The 22,986-nt window shown below is 45.7% G+C and overlaps 2 protein-coding genes across 2 annotated transcripts; one reads left to right on the forward strand and one right to left on the reverse strand.

The window, feature by feature from the left end:
* Positions 1-1,782: 1,782 nt before the first annotated feature.
* LOC100279666 (uncharacterized) lies at positions 1,783-3,037 on the forward strand. The gene has a single exon (NM_001373980.1). The coding sequence runs from the start codon at positions 2,317-2,319 to the stop codon at positions 2,920-2,922; it is 606 nt and encodes a 201-aa protein (NP_001360909.1). The 5' UTR covers positions 1,783-2,316; the 3' UTR covers positions 2,923-3,037.
* Positions 3,038-12,992: 9,955 nt separating this feature from the next.
* LOC100125655 (uncharacterized) lies at positions 12,993-15,984 on the reverse strand. Its single transcript, NM_001112586.1, is given in 9 exon segments — positions 12,993-13,369; positions 13,576-13,671; positions 13,747-13,815; positions 13,909-14,025; positions 14,788-14,925; positions 15,023-15,143; positions 15,592-15,664; positions 15,743-15,789; positions 15,885-15,984. Coding segments are annotated over 9 exon segments (879 nt in total). The 5' UTR covers positions 15,953-15,984; the 3' UTR covers positions 12,993-13,219.
* Between the last annotated feature and the right edge of the window lie 7,002 nt (positions 15,985-22,986).

Raw genomic sequence — 22,986 nt, forward strand, 5'->3', positions numbered from 1 at the left:
AGACGGCCTGAGTGGGACGGTTGGCTCGGACCTGGCGCGTAGGTTCGGCCTGGGTGCATTCTCTATATTGAATGCACCCAGGTGTAATATATAAATACAATATATATATATAGTAAAATCTAAAATCTATATACCTAATTAAAAGGCCATAACGACTTCTAATTTAGAGTGCTACACTGACAGGAACCATCAAATTTGGAGCTCGGCGAGCAAATGATGATCTTCCTGCAGCACACCGGGATGAGTTCATGCATGTATAGACACAGGAAAAGACGGTGGTCCGCAATTATACCAGTTCGGTGGGTACCATGTCCGTTGGACTGTCACTTCTGGAGTTGTTGCGCACATCTTCTTCTGTTTCGTCAGCAGTAGCCAGTAGTAGTAGCATACGCAGCAGCATCTTAATTTGCGAGTCCAAACCGTGTCAAGACAGGGCCGAGTGGCTAGTGCAGCGTGCTGATGCATCTGCACTGCACTTTCATGGTCGTAGGCTGCTAGCACTATGGATGTGTTTGGTTGCCTGTTCCAGTCTGAGCCTGGTTTAATGAGAGGACCAGGCTCAAGGGAGCCCACATATTCAGAGCCAACAAACAATGTTTGGTTGCCTGGTCAAAATGAACCAGACCCATATTATACATTGTTTGGTTCTCATTCTTTTAGATTGGTCCAATTGGATTGCCGCCAGTTTTCATGTGTACAATGAAGCTCCCGCCAAATTTCAAAATGTTAAGCGCTATTAAACAAATTACAACAGATTTGAACTAAAAATATGATTTTGACCCATAAAATGAACTAATTGCAATCATCTAAATATGATTTACAATAATCTAAATTAAACAGATCCTCATGCTAGTAATTTTTCTCATTGAACTAATTACAATCATTTGAATTACAATCATATGGACTGTAGTAGCAACTTAAAATATGGATAATAAAAAACAGAAACTATTAAACAGAAACTATGATTGTAATTAAATAGAAACTATGATTGTAATTAAACAGAAACTATAGTAGCAACTTAAAATATGATAAACACCGTGAGGACAACACTGGACCAAGCGCCACATCGTTTGAAGGACCTGACAACGAATATGATGGAACGTGGCACTTCTAGTTCAGATGAAGGACAATTCAGGCCTTCCTGGAGGTTAGAACTGCTAGTAAACAGAAACTGACATCCGAATAATTCTTCTCATTAAACAGAAACAAAAACTGACTTAATGGCGCAAAGACTGCTAGTAATTCTTCTCATTAAAATACCTCCTGATGACAATAAAACTGCTACAAGAAAAGAGAAGAAAAGAGAAGATATAGGAGAAAGGAAACTGCCTCAGATTTGTATGAACCATGGTAACAACTTAAACAGAAGAAAAGAGAAGGAAGTCATGAGAGTAAAATCACATGGCAATATGTTTCTGGTCATACTAGTACAATTCATAGAGATTACCAATACTTAGCTAGGATCAAGGGAATCTGGCATGGGAGGATTCAGGTAGATGGATGTAACATATACATTTTTTATATAATTGTGTTAAGCAAAAAATCTTTTATATGAATGAACATGTTATTATGTAGCTTAGTTGTCTTGTCGAATTTTCATCCATCTGGCCTTATGATTCTCATGGATGCACATATGAATAGTTGTAAAAAACAAACATATATAACTGACTACTTATGAATAGTAGTTATCTTACAATGAAAACTAGTGAATTTTGACATCAGTGAGTACCATCAATTATTTGATTGGAGGTTCCAATGCAAAACAAGGGTGCTGCACGAAGTAATGGAACAAAAAACACAAGATATCTGGATGCAAACAGAAAAAGAAGCACACTATTTTACAACTAAACACAATCAGGAAACAAAAAAAACAGATATGTACTTAACTACACACAATCAGGCCAACAACTAAACACAACAGGAAATCAAGACTGTACAAATAAGCAGATATGTACTTAGAAATAGAGGAGTATGAGGTAAAAACTGGCCTGTGTATGAGGTATTAGCGAATCTAGGTGGTCCGCCATAGGCTTGGATGGATTCTAGTATCTATACAACAAGAAGGCAAACAATATCGATCCAAGTTGCAACGGCGTGTCGCGTTGTTTCTGCCTGATTTCCTTCTCTGTTAATCAGCTGCTGTAGTCCTTGTCCCCTCCGATGCAAGACGTGCAGAGAGAGAGAAAAAAAGAACCATGAATCAATTAGGAGCCGAAAATTCTCGCGCGAGCGGTCTAAATCTGCAGCAGTTCTGGGTGCGCGTTGCCGGACTCCATGAACACTCTGAGCCAGTAGTCCAGGTCGCCGTCGGCGCCGATGGACGAGGAGGAGGCGACAGCCACGTCGACGTCGTCGAACGCGTCGTCGGAGGGCTCCATGGGGACGGCGTCGTCGAGGCTGTCCAGCGGCATCGACAGCGTCTCGGACCAGAAGCTATCGTCGAACTGGAACTCCTCGGCGTCCGAGAAGGAGGTGGTGAAGCTCTCCTCCTTGGGGAACGCGAGCGAGCTCCCCGTGTTGCCGTGCTCCTGCTCCGTCATGGATGACTCGGTCACCAACGACGAGGCCGCCGACCGTTCGGGCGACGCCGGCGCAGCGGTGGTCGGGGCCGGTACGACGACGCCGTCGGCGTCGGCCGTCGCCTTCCTGGCTCCACCGCCCCCGCGCTTCGCTGCCGTCGCGGGCCTGTGCTTCTTGCCGACGCCAGCCGTCGGCGTCGTGCCGTGCTGCTGCTGCTCCTGCTTGGCGGGATCCACACGCTTCTTGAGGTGTGTGTGTGAGACGTTCTTGATCTCGTTGTCCGTCCGCCCGGGCAGCCTAGTGGTGATGGCGGACCACCTAAGCAGTTCAGAAGAGAGAGCAGAAGAGAGAGAGGTGAGAGCAGCAGCTGCGGCAAACCCTAGCGTCGTCGGCTGCGGCTGAGAGAAACGAGAGAGAGGCGAGAGCCGCGGCTGCGGCAAACCCTAGCCGTCGTCTGCGAGCGACGAGAGAGGCGAGAGAGAAGTCGTCAGTTGAGGCGAACCCTAACCAAAGTCGGGCCAGGCCGCACTGGGAACCTGGAAACCTCACGTTTGTACTCAGCCAGGCTACCGAGCTGGACCAGGCAACCAAACAAATCTACACTTTACCAAACGGGCCTGATTGTGGATTGGGCCAGCCAACCAAACACATCCTATATTCCTTTCGCCCCCCGCAACCTGCATCCTTTCCGGAGCATCGATTTCTTCTTCGATCAAGAAACATTCGGCACGTTGTAAATGTAAGGTGGCAGGTCACCACCAGCAGGCACCAGCCCAGCGGCTGCTGCTCTACCTCTTCTCCCGGACGCCAACAGCCTGCTGTCACACTGATATGAAGATACACCAAACATAATAAACATATAAAAAAGCCTGGAAAAGCTTTTTTGTATATACCTTTGCCCTCTGATAAACATAATAAACATAATAAACACTAATATGGAGTGTTATGACCCTGACACTCGGCAAAGCTCCTCTTTGCCGAGTGTTACACTCGGCAAAGTGGCCAGTATATACCTTTTTTATTTGTTTTTTGTATTCCATCCACACAAACAGAAGATATCACATATATATCACATATATACATCACAGATATCATCACAGACATAAATAACCAACACAAACATAAAACCGTCACCACAAACATAAATATCCATCACAAACATAAGTGTTCAACACAAGTATCAAACACAAACATAAGTCTCAAACGTCGCAAGGTCTCACATAAGTCTCAAACACAGATATAAGTGCTATACATAAGTTCTGAAGTCTAAAACAATGAAAACACAACACTCATGGAGGTGGGCGGTTTAACCGGGGCTGCGTTGGGCTGAACCCTTCCGGAGGGTTGTTGGATGCCGCTCCAGATTGGCCCTGCACAGAGAAGAGATTGCATGTGTTATACCAGATGCATTACAAACATCTAACTACAATTTTGATACTCACAGGAGTGTGGAAGAGAGCAGGGTCAACTGGAGGGAACAATGGAGGTGGTGGAGCGATGCCCTGTGCGGCGCCAAGGCTCTGCATGTACTGGAACATCTCCGCCATCCTCTGATGATCTGCCCGACGCTCTGCCTCCCGCTCCGCCATCATCCTCGCCTCCATCTCGTGACGTTCCCTCCTTTCTTCTTCTAGTTGGGTATGTAATATTACAAGCCAACGTTATAGTAACTCAAAGAATAGGTATATAACTCAAGGAAGGACGAGTTACAGAAGCACTAACCTCGAGTTGTTGTATGCGATGTTGTGAGCTGTCGTGCCGAGGTTGAATGGCTGGACTCGAGCCCGTGCTCCTTGCTCTCACCTGAGACAGAGTGGGAGTGGAGGACGAGTCGATTGCCCCGTCGGCAATCCAGTACCGCCCATGTCTCTTGCCTCCTCCGACCCTCATGAGCACATCGGGGTCGATCGGCTCGGTGCTCGGATCATAGTCTAGGCCATGGACCTCCTGCGCCATGGCAGTGTAGTCATGGAGGCGGCTGTAGACGGCGGGGTTGGTGTAGGCCTCGGGCCCATCATCCGGGTTGTAGGTGACGTCGGACGTCGCCTTACCCTTATGGGCCATAGCATAGGCCGAGAAGGTGGAGCAAGGCCTGCCACCATGTGACGCCGACTGCAACGAAAACCAACGAGATAGTTAGAAATAATATCTAACTTAGTGCTATATATCTAAATAAAAAAGGTGGCGTACCCATGCTTCGGCATATTGGCCCAGGCTCCGGCTGCCTTGGTGGTGGGAGGGGCCTTGCATCATCAAACGCCGTTCCCGGCTAGCTGTGTGCGCCTCATCCCACTCAGCCGAACACCACCTATCCACCATCTGCTCCCAGCACAGAGGATGTGCGGCGCACCAATGTGGAATCACCTGCAAAGTAAACACATAAAGTGCATATCAGAAGATAAAATAAAATTCATGCATTGAGTACTGGTACCAAACATGCATGACTTTACCTGCAGGTACTGCTCCCTGGTCAACGACATGGTTCGGGCTTGAGGTTTGGTCACCTTCTCCCCAAGGACGGAGCCGTGGTAGGTGATGATGGCCTGGATGCGGGCCTCATAGTGCATGTCCACAACGACCTTCTTACAACTCGTGGTGGCCACCACATCCGCCCTAGCCTCGTATCCAGCATCGCATCTGAAGAAATCCTGCATACAAAAACGATGTATCCATACATTATTTCAAGAATTTGCAACGAATGCGATATATTTTACATTATACTAAGACTTACCCACAGCTCTTGCTTCACCCGCTCCGCCTTGTTATTGAATTCCCTGTCGTCCCGGTCTACTGCATCGGGGGCGACGGCGTAGTGGTCGAAGGTGAAGGCTGGGCCCGTCACTCCGGCGTACTCCACAAGTTCGGGGAAGTGTTCCCTGCACAGCAGGCCGGGGATGTTGTTGGGGGGGCGACGATGACCCCCAACATAATCCAAAACCGTCCAAGACCTGTCCAAGTGATAAATAAAAAGTATTAGTTTATATTATGATTTTGAACACATAATATGAACAAGAATGAAGAACATAAAGTTACATACCTCTCCCCTTCCGGCCGAATCAGCGGTCGTCTGTCCCGAAGTATGGGACGCGGCGGGAGACTCGCGGGGCCTCGCAGGTAGATGCTCCTCGAACTAGAGCCGCCTGAACCTGAGGCGTCCTGCTGCTGGTCGTCGTCGTCCTGCTGCTGGTCGTTGTCGTCCTGAGGCGCCGCCTGCTGCTGCGCTGCCTGCTCTGCCTCGTCCTGCTGCGCTGCCTGCTCTGCATCGTCCGCCGTCCTACTCCTCCTCCCCCTCCTCCTCCTCAGGAAACCGCTCACCATATTTGTCCAACAACCTGCAATTAAGAGTAAACAAATAAGCACATATAAAAAGATGTATTTAAAAACAGGTGCGAAATAAAAAGTCATATAGCATTACATCGATTAAAAATAATCTTCATATGTGTCGGGGTTAGCCGGATCATAACTCTCATCATCACTATCAAGCATTTCAATCTCAACACCATCGGAAGACGCAACCTCATCATTGCCTTCAAGGATTACTAAGTCATTATCATTTTGCACCTCATCATCCTCCTCTTCTACAACCATTTCAATATCTACGTCCATTCCGATAGCTTCAGTTAAGTCTATCTCAAATCGCCCTTCTAGCCCATCTTCTTGGAAGAACTCTCCATCATATGTGTCCGGGTCTAAGTTGTAATCTTTATCGTTAGGAACAGGTAACCTCCCGTGCGGCGATACCTTATACACAACATCCCAACCCTTAAGATGTTCTTTCGTTTGACATGCATATGGGAGATAATACACTTGTGTGGCCTGTTGGGCCACGATATAGACATCGTCTCCTGCTAAGGTGGAATCTTGTCGAATTTCGACTATCCCAAGATTAGAATGTGTCTGTCTCGTCACTTGAGGGTCAAACCAATGACATTTGAATATCACTAGAGTAAGAGGTTTGGAACCATAAAAATTGAGCTCATATATTTCTTTAATTCGTCTAAAATAATCGACATTGTCAAGGCCCGGCGTAAAGACTCCAGAACACGTTGTTTTCCGATTGGGATGACTTTTGTCGTAGTGTGTTGTGCGAAAACGGTATCCATTGACGTCATACCCAGAATATTTCTTGACCCTATAAGCAAAGTCGTTGGCTACTTGTCTCAACTCGGCACTCATAGACGGATCTCTTTGGCCCTGCAAGTATTCGCAAGTTAAAAGACGCTAAATTGAGTTCAAAGACGTATCTCTTTTACAAACTAAGCACGTACCTTACGTTTGAACCAGGAAATGAAATCGGGCAACCCATTTCTCGCACCCTTTCTAAGAAGAGCGTCATATTCCTGTGGAGTGGGATCCCTTAATCGACGCTAGAATTCATGAAGAAATTGTTCCATGTATGGCGTCACCTATTTAAGGTTGGTCAATACGTATAGCATGATATGCCGCCACTCTTCATGTGTCAGGGTCTTGGTGGTCGAGCCACTTGCGCTTCCGAGTTGGCCTCGAAATATGCTAAGGTTCGATTCATTGTCGCCATCATTGTAACTAGGGGGTGGATTATGCACGCTCGGCAGTTTGTCACCATAATAAGTTGTTGTGAAGTTTGAGACCTCCTCTAGAATGTATGCCTCTGCAATGGAAGCCTCGATTTTGCATTTATTTCTACATTTCTTTTGAATAGTCTTTAGACATCTCTCGATTGGATAGCACCAACGTCCCTGCACGGGGCCCCCCATTCGTGCCTCATAGGGGAGATGAAGAATCAAATGCTGCATTGGATTGAAGAAGTCGGGTGGAAATATCTTCTCAAGCTTACACAGTAACACGGGGGCCAATCTTTCCAAGTCTGCAACAACGGTCCGAGATAGCTCTTTTGCACAAAGCTGATGGAAGAAATAGCTCAACTCTGAAAGCGCTAGCCAGACATGCTTAGGGACATAGCCTCGAACCATCGCAGAAGAATCCGTTCAATCCATATGTGGAAGTCATGACTCTTCATCCCTAAGACTCGCATAGTAGATAAGTTCACCCCCCTACTCAGGTTAGATGCATACCCATCAGGGAACATCAACATCTTGATCCATTGAAGTACTTCCTTCCTCTAGGCCCTGCTTAGGACGAAATCGGCCTTAGGCCTTCTCCACGTCTTTCCGCCACTTGGCGGCTTCATCTCTAGTTTTGGTCTATCACATAACGCTGCCAGATCCACTCTTGCCTTCACTTTATCCTTTGACTTATCAGGAATGTCCATAATTGTTGCCCATAGTGCCTCGGCAACATTCTTTTCAGTGTGCATCACGTCAATGTTGTGTGGAAGGAGCAGGTCGTCATAATAGGGGAGCCGAGTCAAGCCAGACTTATGTGTCCACATATGCTGCTCACCATATCCCACAAAACCACCTTCTGTATTGGCCACGAGCCCATCTATCTGTTGACGAATTTCAGCACCAGTCGTCGTTGCAGGTGGGCGGTCTGTCACTACGACACCTTTCGTAAAGTTCTTGATGTCTAGGCGAATGGATGGTCAGCAGGAAGAAATTGTCGATGTTTATCGAAGGACGAATATTTGCCACCCTTTTTCAACCAAATGAACCTGAGAGCTTCCTTGCAAACTGGGCATGGGAACTTACCGTGAACACACCAGGCACAGAATAGCCCATACGCCGGTAAGTCATGCATGGAGTACTGGTACCAAACACGCATTCTAAAGTTTGTCTTCGTAGCTCGGTCATACGTCCATACCCCTTCCTCCCAGGCACGTACCAATTTGTCGATCAAAGGCTCCATGTACACGCCCATTTTGTTCCCCGGGTGTCTGGGAATTATCAACGACACGAATATATTCTGCCTTTGAAAGCACACACCAGGGGGAGATTTATTGGGATAACAAACACGGGCCAACATGTGTACGGGGCAGCGCTCATTCCATAGGTATTCAACCCATCTGTGGCCAACGCAACACGTACATTACGAGCCTCTTCGGCTTTCTCACGGTGAATGTCATCAAAGTGTTTCCATGCTTTACCATCTGATGCGTGCACCATCTTGTCAGGATTGTATCGTTTTCCATTTTTGTGCCATGTCATCTGTTTCGCGAATTCCTCTGTCATGTAAAGACGCTGGATCCTCAGTATAAACGGAAGGTGTCGTAGGATTGTCAAGGGGATGTTGAGCTACCTCTTCTGTCCATCACCAGAGTCTACCTCCATAAACCTAGATGAATTACACTTGGGACAGTACTTTGCCTCCGCATATTCTTTCCTAAATAGCACGCAGCCCTTCGGACAAGCATGAATCTGCTCATACGTCATCTTAAGTGCACGAAGTAGTTTCTGTGCCTCGTACATGCTCTTTGGCAGAACGTGATCATCCGGAAGCAGACTCCCAATAACCGTCAACAAGCCATCGAATGCGTCTCTACTCATGTTGTACTGCGACTTGAACGCCATTACACGCCCAATGGCATCCAGTTGAGAAACCTTTGTCTGGTCGTGAAGGGGCTTCTGTGCCGCGTCGAACATGTCGTAGAACGCCTTTGCAGTCGGCTCTGGCTCGTCATCCATACATCCTCCCATGTACTGTGCCTCCTGATAGTCGTTCAACATATCCGCTACCCCCGCATCCGCGTCATAATCCTCGACACGTTGTCTCAGCACCTCCTCTCTCGTACGATGCGCTTCACCATGAAATATCCACCGAGTATAGCCCGGCGTAAATCCATTCTTCCAAATATGTTCTACCATGGTCTTCTTTGGTTTTCTTTTCCGGTTGTCACATTTGCTGCACTGGCATGGGACTAGACTCACTCCTTTAGCAGCTTCGCCATATGTCCGTTCTACGAAATCATCGGTCTTTCTAATCCATGCAATGGTGACATCGTTCCTTCCTCTACGGCCCGTGTACATCCACTCACGGTCCTCCATCCTATATATAACATTTATAACCGACTATAGTTTAATATAACATGTAAAAAATTCGGCAGCACCTCCCCTGTACGGGGATGTTTACATAACCTGCAAATAAAACTAGCAGCACGATGGCCGACATCCACAAAATATATACTGCAAATTTAATTTACATCCTATCATTATTTACATCCTATAAATAAACATGCACAGATTTACATAATTTATATTATTTACATCCTATCATTCATAAATTTACATGATTCCATTATTTACATCCTACATCTAATCAATAATAAATACAAAGTGACACGTAATAAATACAAAAATAAATCATGAACAAATTCATACCTAATGGAGAGGCGGCGCCGTGGCGGTGGTGGTGGTCGCGCGGGTGGTGGTGGTCGCGTGGGGGCAGCGGTTGGGCCGCGCGGGTCGGGGCGGTCCCGGCGGCGATGGTGGCCGGACGGGGAGGCGGGGCGTGGGGAGACGGCGACGTGGCCGGACGGGGAGGCGCGGCTGCGGCAACGAGCGCGGGGAGGCTGGGCGGTGGTGGGCGCGGCGGTGGCCGGGCGCAGGGAGGCGCGGCGGCAGCGGCAACAGGCGCAGGGAGGCGCGGCGGCAGTGGCAACGGGCGCGGGGAGGCATGTCGCCGGCGGTGGGTGAGACCGGTTGGGGAGGCGGCGGCGGTGAGTGTGTTGAGTGAGAGTGAAAGAGGAGAAGGAGAGGCTGCGGACGGTAAAGTGTCGCTTCTTTGACGAGTGCCCGCGATCCGGCACTCGACAAAGATTTTTTTAAAATTTAAAAATATACTTTGCCGAGTGTCCGCGATCCGACACTCGGCAAAGTCCTCTTTGCCGAGTGTCGCCCTGGGGACACTCGGCAAAGATTATTTCCTTATACTTTTCCGAGTGCCACCCAGTTCACACTCGGCAAAGAATTCTTTGCCGAGTGTCTTCTGTGGGCACTCGGCAAAGTACATTTTTATTTTTTTTATTTTCCCAACCAAACTTTTTGTGGTATGTTCCTACACTATGTAGACCTACATATACCATTTTGGGACAATTAAAAAAGTGTTTTCTATAGCTAGTAGATTTAGTTCGTTTATTTGAATTTCTTCGGAAAATTCACATTTGAACTGCACGTCACTCGAAACTTGAAAAACCATGTGTGCAAACATAATATACATGCTATTTAGCATAAATTACGACCGATTTCAGAAGCGTACCGGAAACTTCGAGAAACATGCTCACTAAACATGGCCGTGAACTTGGCATCCTGTTGTTTAAAAATTGTATAAAACACAAACAAAGTCAGAAAATTATGAAACTTGTCCACGTGTCATGATATCATATGTAGAGGCTGTGATAAAAAATTGAGAATGTTTGGAGAAAGTTGTGAGACATTATGTGTAGAAACCTAAGAGATCCACATTGAAACTCTATGATTTCATGTGTAGTCCTCTTAGGTTTCTACACATAGTGTCTCACAACTTTCTCCAAACATTCTAAAATTTTTATCACAGCCTGTACATATGATATCATGACATGTGGACAAGTTTCATGATTTTCTGACTTTGTTTGTGTTTTATACAATTTTTAAACATGTGGATGTCAAGTTCACGGCCATGTTTAGTGAGCATGTTGCTCGAAGTTTCCGGTACGCTTCTGCAATCGGTCGTAACTTATGCTAAGTAACATGAATATCATTTTTTCATGCACGATTTTCCAAGTTTTGAGTGACCTGCAGTTCAAATTTGAATTTTCCGAAGAAATTCAAATAAACGAACTAAATCTACTAACGATTGAAACTATGTTATATTTGTCCACAAATAATACATGTAGGTCTACATAGTGTAGGAACATACCACAAAAAGTTTGGGAGACAAAATTAAAAAAAATGAAAATATACTTTGCCGAGTGTCTAGAGATGACACTCGGCAAAGAGTGCTTTGCCGAGTGTCTACTATGTGGCACTCGGCAAAGAAGCCTCTTTGCCGAGTGCCAGCCGTTGGCTCTCGGCAAAGACTGACGGCCGTCAGCTTTGGGACGGCCGCTGACGGCCCTTTGCCGAGAGCCCCCTTTGCCGAGTGTTTGACACTCGGCAAACTTGGCTTTGCCGAGTGCTGTCCTGTGCCGAGTGTTCAGCACTCGGTAAAGGGGCTCTTTGCCGAGCGCCTAACTTTACTGAGTGCGGCACTCGGCAAAGCCTTCTTTGCCGAGTGCCCGACAAAAGGCACTCGGCAAAGAATACAACACTCGGCAAAGCCTCGGATTCCGGTAGTGATAATACCATTGATTCAAAACTCTAGTTTGTGTTTTATTGCAAAACAGACGTCCCTAGTGTTGGGAAGCCAACGAACTGGGATGGAGTGGCTCCATTCCGGTTTCTAAGAAATTAAGTCATTTCATTCTGTATTTAGCAAGCAGAACAGAATTGCTCTGTTTTTTGTTTGGTTGAAGAGTAAAATAGAGCGGAGCCGCTCCCGTTCATTATTTGGTAGGAGAGCCATATGAGTGTGGAGTAGAGGAGAACGCTCGCGTCCGGTCGTTTTGGTGGAGCGAGAGCATCCTAAATATTTGCCATATATAGACTCCAGTAGCCACTCTCTGCTCTCCTCCACTACTCCGTTGGAAACCAAACATTTAAAATATAAGAATTAAAAAAATAGAGTTCCCATTCCCCTCAGCTCCTCAACCAAACACGCCCTTAGGCCAACTCCACCAACACTGTATATGTGGACGTGTATAACACTGTTTGCATAGAGGAGTTTAAAATAGAAAGTGTTATAAGAAATTGGATAGGGAGTCTGCTGAAGATAGTCTTAGTTACTCTATCCATTCTAAACTATAATTGCACCTAGATATCTATTATATATATATATGTCTAGATACACGTAGTAAAATCTAAAATCTATATACCTAAAAAGGCCATAACGACTTCTAATTTAGAGTGCTACACTGACAGGAACCATCAAATTTGGAGCGATAATGTACACCGGAATGAGTTCATGCATGTCTAGACACAGGAAAAGACGGTGGTCCGCAATTATACCAGTTCGGTGGGTACCATGTCCGTTGGACTGTCACTTCTGGAGTTGTTGCGCACATTTTCTTCTGTTTCGTCAGCAGTAGTAGCATACGCAGCAGCATCTTAATTTGCGAGTCCAAACCGTGTCAAGACAGGGCCGAGTGGCGAGTGCAGCGTGCTGATGCATCTGCACTGCACTTTCACGGTCGTAGGCTGCTAGCATTATATTCCTTTCGCCTCCTCCCGCAACCCGCATCCTTTCTGGAGCATCGGTTTCTTCTTCGATCAAGAAACATTCGGCACGTTGTAAATGTAAGGTGGCAGGTCACCACCAGCAGGCACCAGCCCAGCGGCTGCTGCTCTACCTCTTCTCCCGGACGCCAACAGCCTGCTGTCACACTGATATGAAGATACACCAAACATAATAAACATATAAAAAAAGCGTAGTGGTAGCCCTGCATATAACTGTAGTCCCCATCCAGAGCATGGGCACCTGGTTGATTGATTGGTACAAGAGTTGTCCAAGAGACGAGACGCCTAGAGGCCAGTGCCCTCGCATCTCTGGTCTTTTTCTTTGCCGTGCTCATCAACAATCCCAGCAAATATATTATAATAGTAGTGCTGACAGTTAGCAAAAGCACAGCTGACACAACAAAACACCTACGCCGGCGTAGAGCTTGGAACAGTGCATCGCTCGCTCTCCCATAATAAGCGCATCCCTTGCACAAAAAATTCTGATACAACAGGATTTCGATCGTCTATTATTAGCCAAGTCCCAGATTCCGCATGTCCCTCCTTTGAGCAGTGGAGCCCTCTTTCTTGATCCTAGACGGCCTGACAATACGGTCGATGATCCCGTACTCGAGAGCCCCTTCGGCGTCGAAGCGCTTCACCCTAGACAGGTCCTCATGGATCTGCAAATTAAAGAAGTAAATGTTTGACGACAAATCACAAATGGGTGCTTGAACGGAAGTTAACGAAGGACAGGTGTGGAGAAATTTCTAATGTGTGATCCTCTACGGGACTTCACCATGAGAGAAGATACCACAGACTAGAGCAGATCATTTATCCACCAAAACGGGACGAGAGGAAGAAGATCATGCGATCAGAAACTCTTTACCTTCTCGACAGAATGGCCTGTGTGCCCCGCGAGCTTGCCATAGAGATAGTTCTTGATGCGGATAAGCTCGTTTGCTTCGTTTTCTATATCGTCAGCCTGCGCAGAAAGGTCCGATAAATCAAGAGCGTAGAATGTATGCAATCTGTGTATCAAACAGCTAAGTCTACGGACCTGTCCTCGAGCTGCTCCGGCAGGTGATTGGAGTGAAATCCGGCATAGAGGCATACCAGTGCGTGAACCCTTAACAATACAGAACAACAGAAATAGACATTATTATGCTTGAGCGTACTAAAGCCACATGAAGAGGCAATACTAAGTAGTAATCGGTAATACCTTTTCACCGGCTGCAAGGATGAATCCTGCCAGGTTGAATGCAAAGCCCAAGCAGTGAGTGCCAATAGGACTTTTTAGACTTAGCATGGTATCATATAGTGCCATACACGGAGTAAGCTGCAACACCAGCGTAAGTTTAGGGTTCGAAATGTAACATAAGTATCTTAGGGCCACCTGATTGCCATGGAGTTTTTGTTACTTAGAGCAACTCCAAAAGAAGATGCAAAAATTTTCCCCAAAAACTGATTATGGGGGACATAAAGAAACGTTTGCAGGGGGTGAAACAAGGTGGTACTGCAGCAGTTCCCTCAAAATAAAAAACTGAAAACAAAACTGGGCCAAATTTTAAAAATCGCAGGCCCATTTTGCCTAAATTGCTGGTCCATTCATTTCATGCATGTCGTTGGCACTTTTAACTGTGTTACATGTCGCACAGGACTTGACCGCCGCACAGAAACAAGATCCGCACACTTGTGATTGGGAGAGAAGTCTACTTGCGCATATCTGCGGGACGCCCAGCCTCTTTTCCGGGACGCGGAAATTTGCGGGCGGCGAATGGGGTTCTGTTGGAGTAATAAAAACTGGGTTTTGCATATAAACAAGGTTTTGGGGAGCCTTTGAGTCGTTTCTTGGAGATGTTCTTATATGAATATTTCAAAGCATCAAAACAGGATCTCTAAAATATGCAAAATCAACTATTCAAAATTAATGTTTTTGGGCAACCACTTCAATTTTTCGAAGTCTTGATGATGATAGTAGGTACTAGGTAAAAGGTCACTAGGTCAGAGAATCATGGGCTCTTTTTTTTTAAAAAAAAGTATAACATTGAAATAAAAGGAGACCAGCATATGTACAACGATAGTATTCTGAGGTCCTTACATCTCCTCCTGGTCCATTAATGTATAGCATTATCTTTTTGGAATTATCAATGCTGTCAAGATAGAGCATGCTTGCCAACACTTGGTTGCTGAATTCTTCATCTATATTGTCCCCAATGAAGATAATCCGCTCACGGTACTGCACATGGACAGTTCAAATTACTTATCCATGCACAGCAAGAGAACAAAGTTGTGTCAACCCAAGGAAGCATATAATCAGTGTTGTTGGGTCTTACCAGAGCGTTCCATATGTCAAGCCATTGCCAGGTTCCTTCACCAGGTGTTCGGTAAGGCACACGTGGAGTACCAATAGGCATCATCGAGATGCGGGCTCTGGTCGCCTTCTTTTTGGACAACCTGTCATGGGTATATTTGCAGAATACTGAGATGAGAAATGTGCCCAACAAACCGCATCAGGATCATTCCAAGTTTTTTTTGCTACCTCAAATGCTATATTGCTACCTAGAATACCCACTACTATCAGAAGAGACATAACGAGTAATTTCTTCGAACCGTGAACTGACAATCTGATAGAAGCATTCATGATGTCAACATCTTAGTTTGGAAACAAAAAAACTCATCTGTTTCAGTATCCATCAACAATACTGGATTGATCACCACAACCTATATAATACAGTGAGCAATCTAGTCTCAGCTCGGCTCAGCAAGCATACAGCATCCATGTAAGTGCCAAAACCCATGAGACTAAGATTAACATGGTAAACGTAAGCGCAGACATACACCTAGGCAACAAGCAAAGGTCTACACAAGCACAGGTGACAATTAAGGATCTACGCACACTCACCTGAGAGAGATTCTCCGGTTGACCGCAGTGTGGAACCCAGCGCTGACATTCGGGCATGACGACTCCGACGAACCTGCTCAATCCGAAAACCAAAATCAAGCACAGAAGACGAGTCCACCACAGATTTCAGCAGGTTTTGGTTGAATCTCACCGAGCTTGGTCTGCGCCCTGAGCCCGACGAAGACCTTGGTGCCGACGCTGCAAGAGGTGGGGGGAAACAGAGAAGCCGGAGCCTCAGTGTGGGTAGGGTTTAGGGTGCGAAGGGTCGGAGAAGCAGGGAGGAAGCGACCGACCTGAGAGAAGACGGCGGGCTGGCGGTCGCGCGTGGGTGGAAGCATGAGGAGCTGGCCGGCGCCGCCATTGGAGCGGGCGGCGGAGTGGTCGGGGGACAGCTTGGTGGGACTTGGGAGCGACGAGCGAGTGACCCAGCGGATAACGAGGGAGAAGATGCAGGCGCGGACCGCGCCGAGATTCGTGCGGCGCTGCGTGGCCGTGGTGGGTGAACGGGGGGATGCGAGCCGATGTCAAATTAACTGGTCTTTTGATACTTCTTCTCGTTCTAAATTAAAATTAGTTTTAGTTAATTAACAAGTTTATATATGTGTTTTATATATATGTATATACGTTCATTTTCATCTATTTAAATATAGACATAATAAAAATAAAGAGCTAAAACGACTATTATTTTAAGATGGGTCGAGTAGTTTTTCTAGTATTTTTTTTGGTCCATGTCCATATTTAAATGTATGATAATAAATGTATACATACAAACTATAATAAAAAACGAAATATATGTTGGAACGGAGGATGTAAGATTTAATGATTTTGAGTCCAGTGTCACGGAGCTAAGCTATCATGTTTTGAGAGACCAGTCAAAATTCAAATCATCCCATCGAGACTTGGTTCCAATTCAGGTTCATGGATATTTTACAGGTTCCAAATGCATACACGAAATAAATCCCCAACTCACTAGAGAACTGGCACACGAGTGCGTGACAGTGTCCCCGATAGATATTAGACTGCTTTCCTGGATTCTACCGCTTGAGCTGTTGTGGAAGTACAGAACGGTATAGCGGCATTCGACAATACAACTATTCTTTCGCCTTTTAAATACAAAAAATGCCTATATTTGGAAGTAGAACCAATGGAGTTTTTGTAGTTCTGAACAAAGAACCTTGCCATAGAGAATGAGAGACAAGGTTGAAGTACTAGTACCTTACGATGTTCTGTTCCAACCGTACGCCAAAGTTTCAGGTTGGCGAAAGCAGACCAATTTGCGCTTGCGTCTTTTTTGTTGACCTTGTTTTCTGGCTCTCCCTAGAATCTTGTTCTTGTGGAAGCAAACCAATTGAGTTCATCAGACCGGTTTTTCTTGTTCCAATACCTCACACAAAGCATCAAAACACAAAGACTCGAGTCAGAACTCAGAGAACATAGGACTGTCAGACACCAGAATACATCCGTAAATATTTAGTCCCGGTACAGCAAAAGCAGAATGGAACAAGCATAGCACTGGAGCAAAGTTACCTTGAGGATAAAAGCAGCCCCTAGTAGGAAACTATCATAGGTATGAATGGTGTTCTTGGCTTCATGCCCTCGTCTCAGTAGTTTATCCTTGAGAAGCACCCTATTGTCCACCATGTTGGCAATGAGCGATGGAACCATTTGGAAAAAAGTCATCCATTGCTTTAAGCTCATTGCTCTGAATCTTCTATAGATCATCCCAGAAAACTTGAGTCAGAGAATGATAAAAGAGGAAACACATAAGGCTTCTTCGCATACCATTTGTGTGAATGTTCAGTTAAAAATTAACTTTATTGTTGCTTACTGAAAGGGAATTAGGCTTACACCTAGTTCCTAAATAATTTTGGTGGTTGAATTGCCCAACACAAATAATTGGACTAACTAGTTTGTTCTAGTGTATAAGTTATACAGGTGCTAAAGGTTCACACTTAGCCAATAAAAAGACCAAGCGTTGGGTTCAACAAAAGAGCAAAGGGGCAACCGAAGGCACCTCTGGTCTGGCACACCGGACTGTCCGGTGTGCCACCGGACATGTCCGGTGCACCAGAGGACTCAGGTTTCAAACTCGTCACCTTCGGGAATTTCCAGAGGCCACTCCGCTATAATTCACCGGACTGTCCGGTGTGCACCGGACTGTCCGGTGCTCCAAGGAAGGGCGGCTTTAGGAACTCGCCAGCCTCGGATTTTCACTCCAGCCGCTCCGCTATAATTCACCGGACTGTCCGGTGTGCACCGGACTGTCCGGTGCATCTGCGGAGAAACGGCTACTTCAGGCGCCAACGGCTACCTGCAGCGCATTAATTGCGCGCCAGCGCGCGCAGAGGTCAAGCACGCCCATGCTGGCGCACCGGACACTCTACAGTACATGTCCGGTGCGCCACCGGACATCAAGGCGGGCCCAGAAGTCAGAACTCCAACGGTCGATTTCCAACGGCACTGGTGACGTGGCGGAGGCACCGGACTGTCCGGTGTGCACCGGACTGTCCGGTGCGCCATCGAACAGACAGCCCAGCCAACGGTCAAGTTTGGTGGTTGGGGCTATAAATACCCCAACCACCCCACCATTCATGGCATCCAAGTTCTCTACTTCTCAACTACTACAAGAGCTCTAGCATTCAATTCTAGACACACCAAAGAGATCAAATCCTCTCCATATTCCACACAACGCCCTAGTGACTAGAGAGAGAGATTTGCTTGTGTTCTTTCGAGCTCTTGCGCTTGGATTGCTTTCTTCTTTCTTGATTCTTTCTTGTGATCAAACACTCACTTGTAATTGAGGCAAGAGGCACCAATTGTGTGGTGGCCCTTGCGGGAAGTTTGATTCTCAAGTGATTTGAGAAGAGAAGCTCACTCGGTCCGAGGGACCGTTTGAGAGAGGGAAGGGGTTGAAAGAGACCCGGCCTTTGTGGCCTCCTCAACGGGGAGTAGGTTTGCGAGAACCGAACCTCGGTAAAACAAATCCGCGTGTCACACTCTTTATTTGCTTGCGATTTGTTTTCCACCCTCTCTCGCGGACTCGTTTATATTTCTAACGCTAACCCGGCTTGTAGTTGTGTTTATATTTGTAAATTTCAGTTTCGCCCTATTCACCCCCCCCCCTCTAGGCGACTATCAATTGGTATCGGAGCCCGGTGCTTCATTAGAGCCTAACCGCTCGAAGTGATGTCGGGAGATCACGCCAAGAAGGAGATGGAGACCGGCGAAAAGCCCACTACAAGCCACGGGAGCACTTCATCGGAAGAGTCCCGCACCAAGAGGAAGGAGAAGAAGAAGAGCTCCTCCAACAAAGGGAAGGAGAAGAAATCTTCTTCGCACCACAAAGAGAAGAAGGAGAGATCTTCCTCCCACAAGCCACATCGGAAAGGGGACAAGCACAAAAGGATGAGGAAAGTGGTCTACTACGAGACCGACACTTCATCAACATCGACCTCCGACTCCGATGCGCTCTCCATAACTTCTAAACGCCAAGAGCGTAAGAAGTTTAGTAAGATCCCCCTACATTACCCTCGCATTTCTAAAAATGCACCTTTACTTTCCGTCCCATTAGGCAAACCACCAACTTTTGATGGTGAAGATTATGCTAGGTGGAGTGATTTAATGCGATTTCATCTAACCTCACTCCACAAAAGTATATGAGATGTTGTTGAGTTTGGTGCACAGGTACCATCCGTAGGGGATAAAGACTATGATGAGGATGAGGTGGCCCAAATCGAGCACTTCAACTCTCAAGCGACAACAATACTCCTCGCCTCTTTAAGTAGAGAGGAGTATAACAAAGTTCAAGGGTTGAAGAGCGCCAAGGAAGTTTGGGATGTGCTCAAAACCGCGCACGAAGGAGATGAGCTCACCAAAATCACCAAGCGGGAAACGATCGAGGGGGAGCTCGGTCGGTTCCGACTTCGCAAAGGGGAAGAGCCACAACACATGTACAACCGGCTCAAGACTTTGGTGAATCAAGTGCGCAACCTCGGGAGCACAAAGTGGGACGACCACGAAATGGTTAAGGTGATTCTAAGATCTCTCATTTTCCTTAACCCCACTCAAGTTCAATTAATTCGTGGTAATCCTAGATATACTAAAATGACCCCCGAGGAAGTTATCGGGAATTTTGTAAGTTTTGAGTGCATGATCGAAGGCTCAAGGAAGATCAACGAGCTTGATGATCCATCCACATCCGAAGCTCAACCCGTCGCATTCAATGCGACGGAAGAAAAGAAGGAGGAGACTACACCAAATCGACAACCTATAGACGCCTCCAAGCTCGACAATGAGGAAATGACGCTCGTCATCAAGAGCTTCCGCCAAATCCTCAAGCAAAGGAGAGGGAAAGACTACAAGTCCCGCTCCAAGAAGGTTTGCTACAAGTGTGGTAAGCCCGGTCACTTTATTGCTAAATGTCCATTATCAAGTGATAGTGACAGGGGCGACGACAAGAAGGGGAGAAGAAAGGAGAAGAAGAGGTACTACAAGAAGAAGGGCGGCGATGCCCATGTTTGTCGGGAGTGGGACTCCGACGAAAGCTCTAGCGACTCCTCCGACGACGAGGACGCCGCCAACATCGCCGTCACTAAAGGACTCCTCTTCCCCAACGTCGGCCACAAGTGCCTCATGGCAAAAGACGGCAAAAGGAAGAAGGTTAAATCCAACTCCTCCACTAAATATGAATCGTCTAGTGATGATAATGCTAGTGGTGAGGAAGATAATTTGCGTATCCTTTTTGCCAACCTTAACATGGAACAAAAAGAAAAATTAAATGAGCTAATTAGTGCCATCCATGAAAAGGATGATCTCTTGGACTCCCAAGAGGACTTCCTAATCAAGGAAAATAAGAAACATGTTAAGGTTAAAAATGCTTATGCTCTAGAGGTAGAAAAATGTGAAAAATTGTCTAGTGAGCTAAGCACTTGCCATGAGACTATTAACAACCTTAGAAATGAAAATGCTAGATTAATTGCTAAGGTTGATTCTCATGTTTGTATTGATTCAGCTCCCGATCTTAGAAATGATAATGATGATTTGCTTGCTAAGATTAAGGAATTGAATGATTCTCTTGCTAGTCTTAGAGTAGAAAATGATAATTTGATTGCTAAGGCTAAAGATTTTGATGTTTGCAAAGTTACAATTTCCGATCTTAGAGATAAGAATGATATACTACATGCTAAGATTGTTGAACTTAATTCTTGCAAACCCTCTACATCTACCATTGAGCATGTCACTATTTGTACTAGATGTAGAGATATTAATGTTGATGCTATTCATGATCACATGATTTTAATTAAGCAACAAAATGATCATATAGCTAAACTAGATGCTAAAATTGCCGAGCACAACTTAGAAAATGAGAAATTTAAATTTGCTCGTAGCATGCTTTATAATGGGAGACGCCCTGGCATTAAGGATGACATTGGCTTCCAAAAGGGAAACAATGACAAACTTAATGCCCCTCCTAAGAACTTGTCTAACTTTGTTAAGGGCAAGGCTCCCATGCCTCAGGATAACGAGGGCTACATTTTGTACCCTGCCGGCTATCCTGAGAGCAAAATTAGGAAAATTCATTCTAGGAAGTCTCACTCTGGCCCTAATCATGCTTTTATGTATAAGGGTGAGACATCTAGCTCTAGGCAACCAACCCGTGACAAGTTGCCTAGAAAGAAAGCTCCCAATGCATCAAATGATCATGTCATTTCATTTAAAACTTTTGATGCTTCTTATGTGCTTACTAACAAATCCGGCAAGGTAGTTGCCAAGTTTGTTGGGGGCAAACACAAGGGTTCCAAGACTTGTGTTTGGGTACCCAAAGTTCTTGTGTTTAATGCCAAAGGACCCAAAACCGTTTGGGTACCTAAAGTCAAGAACTAAAATTGTTTTGTAGGTTTATGCATCCGGGGGCTCAAGTTGGATACTCGACAGCGGGTGCACAAACCACATGACAGGGGAGAAAAAGATGTTCTCCTCATATGAGAAAAACCAAGATCCCCAACGAGCTATCACATTCGGGGATGGAAATCAAGGTTTGGTCAAAGGATTGGGTAAAATTGCTATATCACCTGACCATACTATTTCCAATGTTTTTCTTGTTGATTCATTAGATTACAATTTGCTTTCCGTATCTCAATTATGTCAAATGGGCTACAACTGTCTATTCACTGATGTAGGTGTCACTGTCTTTAGAAGAAGTGATGATTCAATAGCATTTAAGGGAGTGTTAGAGGGTCAGCTATACTTAGTAGATTTTGATAGAGCTGAACTCGACACTTGCTTAATTGCTAAGACTAACATGGGTTGGCTCTGGCACCGCCGACTAGCCCATGTTGGAATGAAGAATCTTCATAAGCTTCTAAAGGGAGAACACATTTTAGGATTAACAAATGTTCATTTTGAGAAAGACAGGATTTGTAGCGCATGTCAAGCCGGGAAGCAAGTTGGAACCCAACATCCACACAAGAACATCATGACGACCGACAGGCCGCTTGAGCTACTCCACATGGATCTATTCGGCCCGATTGCTTACATAAGCATCGGCGGGAGTAAGTACTGTCTAGTTATTGTGGATGATTATTCTCGCTTCACTTGGGTATTCTTTTTACAGGAAAAATCTCAAACCCAAGAGACCTTAAAGGGATTCTTGAGACGGGCTCAAAATGAGTTCGGCTTAAGGATCAAGAAAATAAGAAGCGACAACGGGACGGAGTTCAAGAACTCTCAAATTGAAGGCTTTCTTGAGGAGGAGGGCATCAAGCATGAGTTCTCCTCTCCCTACACCCCTCAACAAAATGGTGTAGTGGAGAGGAAGAATCGAACTCTATTGGACATGGCAAGGACCATGCTTGATGAGTACAAGACTTCGGATCAGTTTTGGGCCGAGGCGGTCAACACCGCTTGCTACGCCATCAACCGGTTATATCTTCACCAAATCCTCAAGAAAACATCATATGAACTCCTAACCGGTAAAAAGCCCAATATTTTTTATTTTAGAGTCTTTGCTAGCAAATGTTTTATTCTTGTTAAAAGAGGTAGAAAATCTAAATTTGCTCCTAAGACTGTAGAAGGCTTTTTACTTGGTTATGACTCAAACACAAGGGCATATAGAGTCTTTAACAAGTCCACTGGACTAGTTGAAGTCTCTTGTGACATTGTGTTTGATGAGACTAACGGCTCTCAAGTAGAGCAAGTTGATCTTGATGAGATAGGTGAAGAACAGGCTCCATGCATAGCGCTAAGGAACATGTCCATTAGGGATGTGTGTCCTAAGGAATCCGAAGAGCCTCCACATGCACAAGATCAACCATCCTCCTCCACGCAAACATCTCCACCAACACAAGTTGAGGATGAGACTCAAGATGTTGAACAAGAAGACCAAGAAGATGAGCC

This window comes from Zea mays, chromosome 9, assembly GCF_902167145.1.
Source record: "Zea mays cultivar B73 chromosome 9, Zm-B73-REFERENCE-NAM-5.0, whole genome shotgun sequence".
In the NCBI taxonomy this organism is placed as follows: domain Eukaryota; kingdom Viridiplantae; phylum Streptophyta; class Magnoliopsida; order Poales; family Poaceae; genus Zea; species Zea mays.